At 45.0% G+C, this 13,755-nt stretch overlaps 1 protein-coding gene across 2 annotated transcripts in view; it reads right to left on the bottom strand.

Moving 5' to 3' along the window:
* The window catches only part of LOC115465679 (serine palmitoyltransferase 3-like), a 247,587-nt gene that overhangs the window by 79,225 nt on the left and 154,607 nt on the right, over positions 1–13,755 (bottom strand). For both annotated transcript variants that reach the window (XM_030196336.1, XM_030196337.1), the window contains exon 7: positions 6,938–7,043. In XM_030196336.1, coding sequence (XP_030052196.1) covers positions 6,938–7,043 — 106 coding nt within the window. The remainder of the gene's footprint in view (positions 1–6,937; positions 7,044–13,755) is intronic.

Below are 13,755 nucleotides of genomic sequence, written 5' to 3'. Positions count from 1 at the left end.
ACACCACAAACACAGAGAAGAAAGATATCAGCACTTAAGGCAGGCCTCAGTTACCTGCACACGATCAATACCAAACAAAAAAACAAACAAAAAAAAACAATTACCTTTCTATAGGAAATCCTGGAAGAAGCACCACTCTTGAAGTGTTTAGAGGTGATAATTACAACATGAACGTACAACCACCAAAAACAGCTTTGCATAATCCACACCATCACCAAGTGGTGTTTGTCTTTTTACTACTACTAATCATTTCTATAGCGCTACTAGGCGTACGCAGCATACTGAGCATTGGCCCTACTATTAGGCAAACCAACGCATTTGCCAAGGGTGGCAGAATTTTGGTGGCAGCAAAACAGCCATTAGGATCAGCCAAGTGGAACAGACTTGTCAGTGGAAAAGACAATTGAGTCACCCAGGCAGGGCAGCAGGAGCTTATGCAGTAGCTCCCCACCCTCTTCTTCTATACTTTATAGCCAGTGCTACAAAAGTGTTCAAAATGTACAGTGCTTGTGTCAGCACTCCTGATGCTGACCTTGTGTATCAAGAGACCAGAATCAGAGGTGTTGTTCTTGCTGCAACCTCATGTCTTGAATGTGTTCACAGTGCTAGCCATAAGGAAGATTTTATTTATTTATTAATTGCACTTGTACCCCACATTTTCTCACCTATTTGCAGGCTCAATGTGGCTTACAGAGCACTGTCATGGCATAGCCATGTCAGGTTACATCATACAATTGGTGTTACAAGAAGCTAAAGAAGGCAAAAGGATTTGTTCAAGCATTAGTAGGAAAGTATATTCTGAGTAAAGTTGTAAAGGTGTTATATTACAGTTGGATAGGTGAGGAACAAAAATAGGTTAAAGACAGTAGGCTGGAGTGGGAACAAGGCTGATTTGCCTGGGGTTTCCAGTACACTTGCACTGGCTCTGAGCATATTAGAGACAGACTGCTCCAGACAGACAGACATGGCCCTGTAATCTTAGATTTACTGGCTGAGGACTAGGCATAAATCCTTGGAAGGCAAGAGCTTCTACCAAAATATCACTTTCTTGGTACGCAGGAGCCAGGGACATGACTCTCATATTTCAGTACAGGAAACGTGTACTACTCTGAAGATCTCTCCTAATTTATTATTATGGCAGCACCAGAGGAGGATTCCTACCATCAGCATCCTTACAGATTATATAAAGCAATCAAGATAAAGAGCCTGCAAATAATTATACAGTGAAATATTTAATCAAAAATAGGAAAAAACAAATCAAAACATAAATCATGTGGAAGGGCATAATCGAACGGGGCGCGTGACACGCGCTGTGATTGGCTCAGAGACTTCCAGGTCTCTCAACTGAGTGAAGCACGGCCAAAAAGGACGTTTTTATTATTTGGGTGTGAATAATGGCCAAAATGGAAGGCTATTTTTGTGATCGACGCTTTCAACTGCACTCTTCGATATCAGCTGATCAGGTGAGCGGCGGCGTCTTCGGGCGGCACAGAGGCGTATTTGGCATTCACAGAGCAGACAGCATAACGCTTTGCTGCTCTGCGCATGCTCGACCGGCCGTTTTACGATGGAATAGAGAGTGCAAGTGAGCTACGAGTAGCTCATTTGCATTCCCTTTCCTTGATGTATAGCCGTTCCCTACCGATTTGAAAAGGAATTCGGTAGGGAACGGCTCTAACGACGACTTTAGTGCATCTTGCCCTTAGTTTCTTGTTGTATCCTTAGATCTCTCTGCTGCCTTTGATCTGGTAGACCACTCCTGGCTGCTGTCTCATCTGAGGTACTTAGAATTGAGAGGTACTACTTTACAATTGTTTAGATAATTTCTAACAGATCATACCGACATAGGCCCAGATGCACTAAACTTAACGAGCCATTAATGAACAAGTAGTAAACCCTAGCACGCACCAAACGCCATTTCCCCATCACGGTAGCAGCTAACGAAAACGGAATGCAAATCATTATAATGAGCTGCAGTACTATTGCAAGGCTATTATAATGATATGCACTAACGTTTACCGATTCCCCTAACAGTGGAAACCCTAACGTGAGGTCTGCACCTCTGGTTAGGCAGGGGCTGCTGTGGGAAAGGAAAAAAAAAAAAAAAAACAAGCTGCACGTCTGTGCCTAACATTGACGTCCTTCAAGGACATCCCTGACGAGCACTGCTTTTTTTTCCCCTTCCGACGTCCCCCCTGCCCGAGGTCGCCGCCGCCGCCGCTCCCCCTCCCTTGAAAGAGCTTTCCACAGCCCCGGCCCCCCCCTCCCCGAGGCCACTCCCCCTCTCTTGAAATGACAGCTTCCCCGCCATCCTCTGCATCCCCGTGGCCCCGCCCCCACCGCCCCCCTGAGGTCTTCCCGGCTGCCGCTCCCCCCTCCACCGGGCCCTCACAGCGCCTCTCACCCCCGTGTGAAGGCGCTGCACCGTCTGCAGCAGGCAACAGCTGATCGCTTGGCTTCGAGACTTCCCTTCTTTCCTCCTTGGCCCGCCCTTGTTTGACATAAGTTACCTACGTAAGTTACTTACATCAGACGAGAGCGGGCCAAGGAGCAAAGAAGGGAAGTCTCAAAGCCAAGCGATCAGCTGTTGCTGCTGCGGCCGGTGCAGCGCCTTCACACGGGGGTGAGAGGCGCTGTGAGGGCCCGGTAGCAGACGGAGGGGGGCGGGTGGAGGGGTGAAGCGGCAGCGGCGACTACCTCAGGGGGGGCGCAGGGATGGGGGTGCAGAGGATGGTGGGGAAGCTGTCATTTCAAGAGATGGGGGAGCGGCGGCGACCTCGGGGGGGGCGGGGCTGCGGAAAGCTCTTTCAATGCAGGGGGAGGGGGAAGCGGCGGCGGCCTCTGGCGGGGGGGGGGGGGCGAACGCTGTCTATAAAGGACATTCATAAGGACGTCCATAGGCATGTCGTTTTTTTTGTTTGTTTGTTTTATTTTTGACGTCCTTGGCATGCGCAGAGCAGCCAGCATAACACTTGGCTGCTCTGCGCGTGCTCTACCCGCCGATTCTCTGACCGTTGTACGAGGGATTAAAGAATGCAAGTGAACTGCAACGAGCAGCTCATTTGCATTCCCTTTTTTTGATGCATTGCCGTTCCCTACCGATTCGCTATGGAATTTGGTAGGGAACGGCTCTAACGACGACTTTAGTGCATCTGGTCCATAGTATTTTTTAATTCCTGCACTGTATTGTGGCATACCCCAGGGCTCAGTGCCCTCCCCACTCCATCGGCACTTTTAGATCAATCACTTGGTACCAGTGGCCACTTTTTTGCCTTCAAAGATCCAGTCCATCCAGATCTTACAGTTCTTAATGACTGCCTGTCAGTTACAGCAACTTAGCTACATGAAAACTGTTTAAAATTAAATCCTCTGAAATCTAAAGCAAGGTGGGTCACAGGTCATGCCTTAGTTCACAATATTTCTCCTACACTTCTAGGACATGCTCTTCCTTAGAAAACATATTAAAAATGTATGGCTGCTACTTTGACTCAAAGCTTTCCTTTGAGGACCAGATCTCCTTAGTAATAAGGAATGTGTTTTGATACGGAAAAACATCCATGCTATTAGACTATTCTCAGCCAATCTACTCTTTTCACTTTGTCTTTATCCTTTTGATTATTGTAGCTCACTATATAATGGTCTCTCACTATTGCTGTGCTTTCAAATAGTAACATAGTAGATGACGGCAGAAAAAGACCTGCACGGTCCATCCAGTCTGCCCAAGAAATGTGCCACTTTTTTGTGTATACCTTACCTTGATTAGTACCTGTCTTTTTCAGGGCACAGACCGTACAAGTCTGCCCAGCACTATCCCCGCCTCCCACCATCGGCTCTGGCACAGACCGTATAAGTCTGCCCAGCACTATCCCCGCCTCCCAACCACCAGCCCCGCCTCCCACTACCGGCTCTGTTATCCAATCTCGGCTAAGCTCCTGAGGATCCATTTCTTCTGAACAGGATTCCTTTGTTTATCCCACGCATGTTTGAATTCTAGAATTTTCTTATGCTTAATGCCAAGAGAGAGAATAGGATCTCTTGAAAGGAAAGACCACCAAGTTTTAATAAATATTCTGGACCAATTCCATTAAATATATTAAATACCAAACAAGCTAGTTTAAAAGAAATTTGGGCTTGTACAGATAACTAGTGTAGGGAAATCAGGGCTGAAGTAATATCATCATGCTTCTTTAAATAGAATGAGTCTAGTGGCAGTGTTTTGTAAGAGCTGCAATTTAATTCATAATTTAGCAGTGCTGTGCTTTCAAATGGTTCAGAATACAGTCAAACTAGTTACTCACTCATGTAAATATGACCATGTCGCCCCATTACTTAAGGATTTTCACTGGCTTCCAGGATACTACTATATTAAAATTCTGATATTGCGGCACACGACATTTTATAGAGGTTTCCCTATTTTTATCTTATCTTCTATCTCCTTATGTATCCACAAAAGTATCATGTTCCCAAGCCCTGATCGCCTGGTGATTCCCTCCTTGGTCAATGCCAGACTAGCCCATGCTGCTGCTGCATGTCTTCACTTAGTGTAAAAAGTATTCCATAAAGCCTGGGCTATCTTAGGGCTGGAAGAACTTCCAAAGTGGTTTTAAAACAATATTTCTCTGTGATCATTAATGATTTCAAGTCATGGGGATGGCTGGGTAGTCACAGGTTTCTGGAGAGTGTTGCTACAATATGATATTGTTTTCCCCCTCCTTTCCTATGTTCTAATTTTCCTTTATTATGATGTACAAATCATTGATCTATTGTTTCGTAACTTACTGTTTTATAATGTAAACCACTGATTCTTTACCTGGAAGAGCAGTACTTGTTCAGAACCCTTATTTTATCATCCTCACTTTAATATTCCCTTATCTCTTGTTTGTCCTGTTTGTCTGTCCTAATTAGATTGTAAGCTCTGTCAAGCAGGGACTGTCTCTTCATGTTCAAGTGTACAGCGCTGCGTACGTCTAGTAGTGCTATAGCAATGATAAGTAGTAGTAGTATGGCAAATTTGCAAATAAATGATAAGCTTTAAGACCAGCCTTGATACTAAATGAGTGTAGCATGGGATGGAGTTCCAAAGAAGAGAGGCAAAAATATAAAAAGGTGATATCTAGATATGCCTGAGAAAGGTGGAATTGATAGTAGGTTCTCATTTTCAGTTTTCCGAGTCACATACAAATGCTGCATATCTTGGCAATGGGCACAGTTCCTTGCACAGGCCCATAAGGCCTGCACAAACTGTGTGGTTTAACTGATACTGGCCCACAATAACTGGACTACTGTGTTGATTACCTGGCTGGTTTACCTGTTCAAAAAAATAACCAACCAAAAAAAAAACCAAAACAATGGTTATTTTCTAGCAGTACTCACTCATCATCAGTAGATGGCACTGTCAGCAAGAACAAAATAAAACTGAATGAAAATTACTACTTTGCAAACTATTTTGGAAAATGTTTTTGCAGGCTATGTTGGAATAATTCTGATTCAAACTGGATATGGGGAATTTCCTGACCAGCACTGCAGCAGCCTATTGGTAATTTGATTCTAAAGCATTTCCAATCTTGAATTACTAAGTATCTAGAGAAAAACTGTGTCAGTAGTGACAGCTACCCAAAATTATGCAGAGGAAAATCTGGATGCAATATGACGGCGCCAGCACCGAGAAGGCCAGTTCCGAGACCCCCAAACAGCTGTGCACTCCAGCAGCCTGTCAAACACTACACCATTATAATCAGGACCTTCTAACCCACCCAGTAAAAAAAAAAAATAAAAAAATCACATGGACAGTAAAGCCATGGGATGCTTAACAGTGAGCTATGCTTATATCTCACTAAATTTACTGACACGGAAGCACACGGCATTGTGGATCACTACCTGAAATGGAAATAATGGAATGTGCTGGCCTCCTGAAGAGAGGACCATGCTGAACTACACACTTTTCTACAATCTTAATTTATACATTAACTCACCCCCCCCCCCCACCCCGACACTGTTTTTGTGTTCTGAAGGATGGCTCCTTAGTCACTCTGTGTGGTCCCGCTGTATGTTATAGAAAGAACTCCTGGTTTGGCCTACTAGTAATTACTGTCACAGTTCTAGTGGGGTGAGCCCTTAGGCCGCAGCCGACCAACAGCAGGTGTAGAAGCCCCAGCTGGAAGAAGGTGAGTCGCTCCAGGATGCGTGGAGTGGCCCTGAAAAGGACCCTTGGAGGCAGGCCCAGCAGAACTGAGACCTGGCATACACCTGAAAAGGACTCTTGGGGGCAGGCCCAGTGGAACCGGGACCTGGAGTAGGAACAGACGAGGGTAAAACAAGGAAGTAGGGCAAAGCAGGTTGAAGGCAAGACAAGGTGTGAGGCACGGCAGGACTAGGTAGACAGGGTTCAAGGCAAAGGCTGACAGGCAGGGACAGGGCAGAATGTCAGGCAGACATTGCAAAGACAGCGAGAGGTGAGCTGCTGCTCTAAATGGGGCCAGGTGTCATCAAGATGTGCCGTCCCTGAGCTGTAGCCCCTTTAAAAGATCCTCTGGTGCGTGCACCTATGGGTGCTGGTAGCTGGTTATGCTGAAGACATGGCTCAGGAAAACTCGGGGAGGGCAGCGGAGCTCTATCCCAACCCCACTAATGTCTGTTGGTGAGTCGGGGTGTGGAGCCTGCCCTGCTGCGATGATAATTAGTGAAAAAGAGCTTTGTAAGGCAGAAACATCCTTCTACCTTTGCAGAAGACAAGAATTAAATATTTACAGAATACAGGTGATCTGAACTCCAGTGCAAAGCAAAATTTATAAGGAGCTGGTGAAAATGCTATTCCAATCCACAATTAAGTTTCTTAAACACAGTGCACTAGGATTTCCCAGTCATGGTTTCCTTACTTCATGCACTGTCCATGAATTTCTGCCAACAAAAAAGTGCAGTATGTAGGAAAACAGTTTACCTGAAGATGCCTTCGACCAGGATTAGGATTTTCTTCCAGGGTCTATGGCTCCTAGGCTGGCCATTCACCACTGCATCCCTCAATAACCTTTCTAGGCTTTGCATATCTAACAAAAAAATATATAAAAAATGAGTTTAGCATTTAGATTACAACAGAAGGCTAAACTTAATACAACAAGGACAAGCATACTGAAAACTCAAAATGTTGACACCATCTTTCATATTCATTTTTTAACATAATGGCCTCAATTTTCAAAAGGCATTTGTCTGGATAAAAGCAGCCGCAATCGGAATAAGTATCCTAAGTAGCTCTATTCAAGGGTCATCAGGAAGGCTGTCCTAGATTTATCTGGATAGTGGACTGAATACTACTATCTGACTAGCAGCAGTGCTCACTACTTTATATGTATATTCAACACCACTTACTTTCCAGAAAATTATGCTGAATGTGTATTGTTTAAACACAGCAGTCAGCATTTACAAAAAAAAAAAAAAAAAAACCCCAAACAACAAACAGTGACTACAGTGTTTGACTACTGACTCAGAGGTTGGTTGTTTTTTTTTTTTTTTAGATGTATATTTCCTCCAGAATCTTTTGGGTTTCCACCTCAGCTAGAACCAGCATCCATTTGGCTCTGATACCATGAACCTTTCTTGTGGTTGATTTCCCTAAGTTTGTACGTGAGGAGATGGAGGATTAAGCAACTTGCCCAAGATCACAAGCAGCAGCTTTGAACCAGGCTTTCTTTGTTGTCAGTCTCCACATTCTAATCCGTAGGCTATTCCTCACCACCATGAAGTAAGTGTGGGTGTAGCCATCTGAACTCCATGTCCTCTACAATTTACAGAAAGCAGTTGGCCACAAGTGTTTGTAAAAATAATAAGCAGACCATTATTTACCTGACAACAATCTTTCTGAAGTTCACAGAAAGACAAAATCTTAAACATTTCTTCACAAACATCTGCTATAGGTTATTTGTGAAGCCTTGCACAGCATATCCATATGAAAATAGTGACATTTATATATGTAGATTGCATACACCTGTAAATGAATTTCAGACTGCTACCATTTACACATTTGAAATAACCTGCAACTCACAGTTTAAAGGAGGCATGTTTTGAGTAAGTTAAAGGCGTTTACTTCTTATTTTACAACAAGAATACATGTGCAACTCCAAAAATTTCCCAGTCAGCGTTTGCCACTCCTGCGAGGTACACATGAAGTTCTGCAAAGAGCTTATTTCAGCCAGGGCTTGATAGAAGAGCTTAAGGGGCAATTGTGCTATGCTTCTCAGTGCATTTTTTTCAGCTTTTAAAAATGTGAAAAGTAACATTATACAGGGCCTTTTCTGTTTAATTGTTTGTCCTTATACATACAAGTGTCTACAATATGGCTCTTATACATAAAAATACAGAAAATTGGTACTTCCATGTATAATCACCAACTAGTATATGGCGAAGATGCCTGTGATGCCTTTCTTTAGAAACATTGGGGGGGGGGGGGGGCAGGCTTGAAATTGCTGTTTCTGCTGTACATGCCAGCACACACACATGCATTTGCCAGCATCCTTGTATACTTTTTCCAAAAAGCTCTGGACCTAGATTTTCCAATTCCTATTTCAATGCCCATGCAATATAGAGTTTAATACCTGCTTTTTTTTTTTTTTTTTTTATAAATTGTAGTCTTTCCAATAAACATGAGCTTATTTAGGCAAATCTGGCCTCCAAGAATTGTTATTTATGTTGGCATTGTTACCATTCAGGGTAACTCCTCACAAAACTCGTTTGGCCTGGGGAATTAGAAAAGGTTCAAAGAAGAGCAACCAAAATGATAAAGGAGATGAACTCCTGTTATACGAGGAAAGGTTAAAGAGGTCAGGGCTCTTCAGCTTGGAAAAGAGATAGCTGAAGGGAGATATGACTGAGGTCTACAAAATCCTGAGTGGTGTAGAATGAGTAGAAGTGAGCTGATGTTTTACTCTTTTAAAAAGAACAAAGACTAGGGGACACTCAATGAAGTTACATGGAAATATTTTTTCACTCAACAAATAGTTAAGCTGTGGAACTTGCTGCCAGAGGATGTGGTGACAGGAGTTAGTGTATCTGGGTTTAAAAAAGGTTTGGACAAGTTCTTGGAGGAAAAGTCCATAGTTTGCTATTGAGATAGATATGGGGAAGCCACTGATTGTCCTGGGACTGGTAGAATGGACTGTTGCTACAATTTGGGTTTCTGCGAGGTACTTGTGACCTGGATTATTGAAAACAGGATACTGGACTTGATGGACCATTGGTCTGACCCAGTATGGCCATTCTTATGTTCTTATGTAACAGTGCCTGTTCACCCAGATGCCTGCTTTGTATTGACAATCATTCACACATTGTGTACCACAAGGACATACAGCCTATCAAGATAATGAAAACTAGTCACATAATATCTATGCACTGCGATGACACGCTTATGTATTTGAAGCCCAAAGCTTTTATGGCACCATCACTAAGGGGAACTGCAGATTTCTCATAAGTGTTGGGGTTCACAGTTAAATGTGGAAAATCTACCTCTACGGGACTTGGAAAGCACCATCTAACCGAACTACCTTCACATAATGCCTTCCTTGGAGCCAGAGATTTCATCAGACTCCGCCCATCAAAGATCTGCTACAAATCAGTACTTTCCTCAGATTTCTCCTACATCGGAACTAACCCTCTCCCTAAATCTGTTATTCCATTGTAATTATATGCAATTTTGAAAGAAACTAATCTCTTTTTAACAAATTCATTTCAAATTTTTTCACGTTAGTTTTTTGATCTAATTAGTCGATAACCTTATCTTCTGCTTGTATTATGTCTTTATCAAACTGTACATTGTTATAACCCTTCTATTAATTTGTTACTCCTTGTTACTCAATCCAACGTATTATGACCAATGTAATTTTTCATTCTCTATATTCATTCAATCTATATTGTAAGCCACACTGAACTCAAGACTATTTGGGATAATGTGGGATATAAACATCGCAAATAAATAAATAAGAACATAAGATGTATCATATTGGGTCAGACCAACGGATCAATATTCAAAGCAATTTAACCGGCCAGGAATGGCTCCTGGCTGGTTAAATCACTTGTTCGGGGCTAACCAGTCATTTTCAGTGGCACTTAACCAGTTATGCCTACATCTGGGTCACAAAGTACGCAGCTTGTCACAGCAAGTAGTTTTATACATGCAACCATCTGAGGTAATTTTTTTAAAAATCGCTTATATATAAGAAAAAGCAATTACACATGAAAAATTCTTTATAAAAATACCCCCTAAATGAGATATTTGAAATGTATCCTTTGAAATTATGTATTATAAACACCATTTACCTTGTATTTTGTTTTTTAATAGTGATTTCCCATAAAAAAAATTCAAGTAGAAGAAAGGGGAGGGAGTCCAACCACTTAAGATGCATTTTTTTGCCTATAAGAAAGTTTAGGTGCCATGTCATGTTGCATGAGGAAGGTTAAAGCAGCTGTAATGGTTAGAGAAATATATAGGAAGCCATAGAATCTGAGTCCAAATCTTGCTTCTATTGACTTTTCATCTTTCACAATAGAGGAAACTGCCAGAGAGAAAGGCACTTGGGATACTTTCCAGTTTCGCATTTCACCCTGTGTCTTGATGTATTGAGCTAACAAGAACACAAAACAGTAGGCTGGGTTTTTCCTGAACTCGCACCTTTGTGCATCTACTCCCTCTAGGATCCCATGAAGTACAATACTCTACAGACAATGTTATCTCTGACTCAACTACAGTGAAGTCCTTCCCCCCCTCTGTATCGTACAATATTAACCTAAGTTAAATAAGGTGTGAGTCATGAGCTGTCATGCCCTTTTGGGATACACAGAGCTTTTACAATGGGTAGAGAGAGGGTTGAATTTTAATACTTTGCCCACCAGTTCCACAAAACCAAAAGGATTAAGCCTCTGGCTAAAGAGAGGAAAAAAGGAGAGGGGTGGGGGGAGGGGTGAGAACACTAATTACCTACCAGTTGAAAAACAAAATGCATACAACCTAGGAAACAAGACACGGTACAAGGACACCTTTATTTTCAACCAGTTAAAAAGGCCCGTTTCGAAACGCTATGAAATGGGCGCTACCAAGGTAAATTCCCACCCATCCTCCCTTCCTTCCCTCCCAAGTTCCATACCTCCCCCCTCCCTCCCTTCCTGAGTTGCAGACCCCCCTCCCTCCCAGTTCAAGGGCCCCACCCGAAGCACATCCACACACCCACCCCCACACATGTCCCTCCCTCCAAGTTCAAGGGCCGTCAAGCCCCTCCCACCGCGTTCCAGACTATCCCCTCCCTCACATTCAACCCCCCTTCGCTTTAATGTCCCCTGCACCCCCCTACCGCGACCCTTTGTACACCACCCTTTCCTCTGAAATACCTCCCCTGAAGCCGTCGAGTACCTCTGCTGAACTGACGGATCAAGTTCTGTTCTTTCTCAGCTGCGGGGCATGGCTTCATGATTGAGCATCTGTTGAAGTTTCTGTGCTTGCGTCTGATGTCAGACGCACGCACAGAAACTTCCACTGATGCTCAATCATGAAGCCACGCCCCGCAGCCGAGAACGGGGGGGGGGGGGGGGGGGGGGGGGGGGGGGGCGGGGGTTGTTGCGCCACTCTCTGCCACTTGCTCTGAAGAGGCAGGGAGCGGCGCAGTGACAGCTGATTCCCAGGCAGGGGGAGGAGTAGGGAAACATGCTCCGCGTGTTTCCTTACTCCTCCCCTTGCCTTGGAATCAGCTGAGAATGTGGGTGGAGCTATTACGATGCCTACGAACACCTCAGGCTTCACTGCAAGGCTGCCGGCTTCAGAACGTTGGAGGTGCTTTTTATTATATAGGACTAGTTTCCATAAAGGTAAAATTATGTATCATACCTGATAATTTTCTTTCCATTAATCATAGCCGATCAATCCATAGACTGGTGGGTTGTGTCCATCTACCAGCAGGTGGAGATACAGAGCAATCCTTTTGCCTCCCTATATGTGGTCATGTGCTGCTGGAAACTCCTCAGTATGTCGATATCAAAGCTCCATCTGCAGGACTCAGCACTCAGAGAATTACACCCACAAAGGGACACTCTGCCCAGCTCACCACCGCCGAAATGGGGGAGGGGAATCAACCCAGCTCATCCCCACACAAGTGGGGGAGGGGAATCCGTCCAGCTCATCCCCGCGGAGCGGGGGAGGGACACCACACCCGCCGATGCGGGGGGATCTGGCTTATCCTGCAACCGCGGGAGGAGCTGACTGACCCTAACACCGCCGAAGCGGGAGGGGTACAAAGCTGCCCTACAGCCGCACGAAGCGGGAGGGAGCGCCAGCAGAATTTAGGTCTCAATCCAGCCCCGTAAAACGGAGGGGAGAGGAATGCAGGAGCTCACTGTAACACAAAATAGTCTCAACTCCTGAAGAATCCAATTGAAAAAACTGGAACACGAAGTCCTCCTGAACAGGAACTGAAGACTAAACTTGAACCTGAAATGCAACCAGAATATAAACAGTACAGATATCTGGGAGGGGCTATGGATTGATCGGCTATGATTAATGGAAAGAAAATTATAAGGTATGATACATAATTTTACCTTCCATATCATCGTGCCGATCAATCCATAGACTGGTGGGATGTACCGAAGCAGTACTCACCCAGGGCGGGGCATAGAAATCCCTGACCGCAACACTGAAGCTTCAAACCGGGCCTCCGCCCAAGCAGCCAGTGTCAAGCGGTAATGTCTGGAGAAGGTATGAGCCGATGCCCAAGTTGCCGCCCTACAAATCTCTTCCAAGGAGACGGACCCGGCCTCTGCCATCGAGGCCGCCTTTGCTCTAGTGGAGTGAGCCTTCAGCTGGATAGGCGGCACCTTCCCCGCGGCCACTGTAGGCTTGGCAGCCTGCAGACCCTTACGAGGACCTGCGAACAGCACAAACAGATGATCCGACTTCCGGAAATCATTGGTCACTTCCAAGCATCTGATGATGACTCATCTCACATCTAGATATTTGAGAGCACAGTACTCCTCTGGGTAGTCCTCCCTACAAAAGGAGGGTAGACAGAGCTGCTGATTCACATGGAAGCGAGAAACAATCTTGGGCAGGAAGGAAGGCACTGTGCGAATAGACACTCCTGCCTCAGTGAACTGCAGAAAGGGCCCTCGACATGATAGCGCCTGGAGCTAGGAAACTCTTCTGGCTGAAGTGATAGCCACCAAAAAGACTGCTTTCAACGTCAGGTCTCTCAGAGATGCCCTCAACAAGGGTTCAACAAGGTGGCTTCTGCAAGGCTCTTAGCATCAGATTGAGATTCCACATAGGTACCACTGAGTGCAGAGGAGGGCGCAGGTGATTAACTCCCTTGAGAAAGCGCACCACATCTGGCTGCGAGGCCAGGGAAGCACCCTTCAGGGGACCCCTGAAGCAAGCAAGAGCCGCTACCTGGACCTTAAAGGAACTGAGCGACAGGCCTTTTTCCAGACCTTCTTGCAGGACCGCCAACACTGAAGAAATTGGAGCAGTGAAGGGAGAAATTGAGCCTGCCTCACACCACGATGCAAAGGTACGCCAAACCCTGGCGTAAGCAGTAGAAGTAGAGCGCTTCCTCGCTCTCAGCATAGTGGCAATGACCTTGTCTGAGAATCCCTTCTTCCTCAGACGCTGCCGCTCAATAGCCAGGTCGTAAGACCAAAGGGGGAGGGATCCTCCATCACCACGGGACCCTGATGCAACAGGCCCCGCTTCGCTGGCAGCTGCAGAGGGCCGTCCACTGAGAGCCTGAT

This window comes from Microcaecilia unicolor, chromosome 3 (genome assembly GCF_901765095.1).
Source record: "Microcaecilia unicolor chromosome 3, aMicUni1.1, whole genome shotgun sequence".
Taxonomy (NCBI): domain Eukaryota; kingdom Metazoa; phylum Chordata; class Amphibia; order Gymnophiona; family Siphonopidae; genus Microcaecilia; species Microcaecilia unicolor.
Note: the sequence above shows the minus strand (reverse complement) of the source record. Positions and strands in the feature narration are given on the sequence as shown.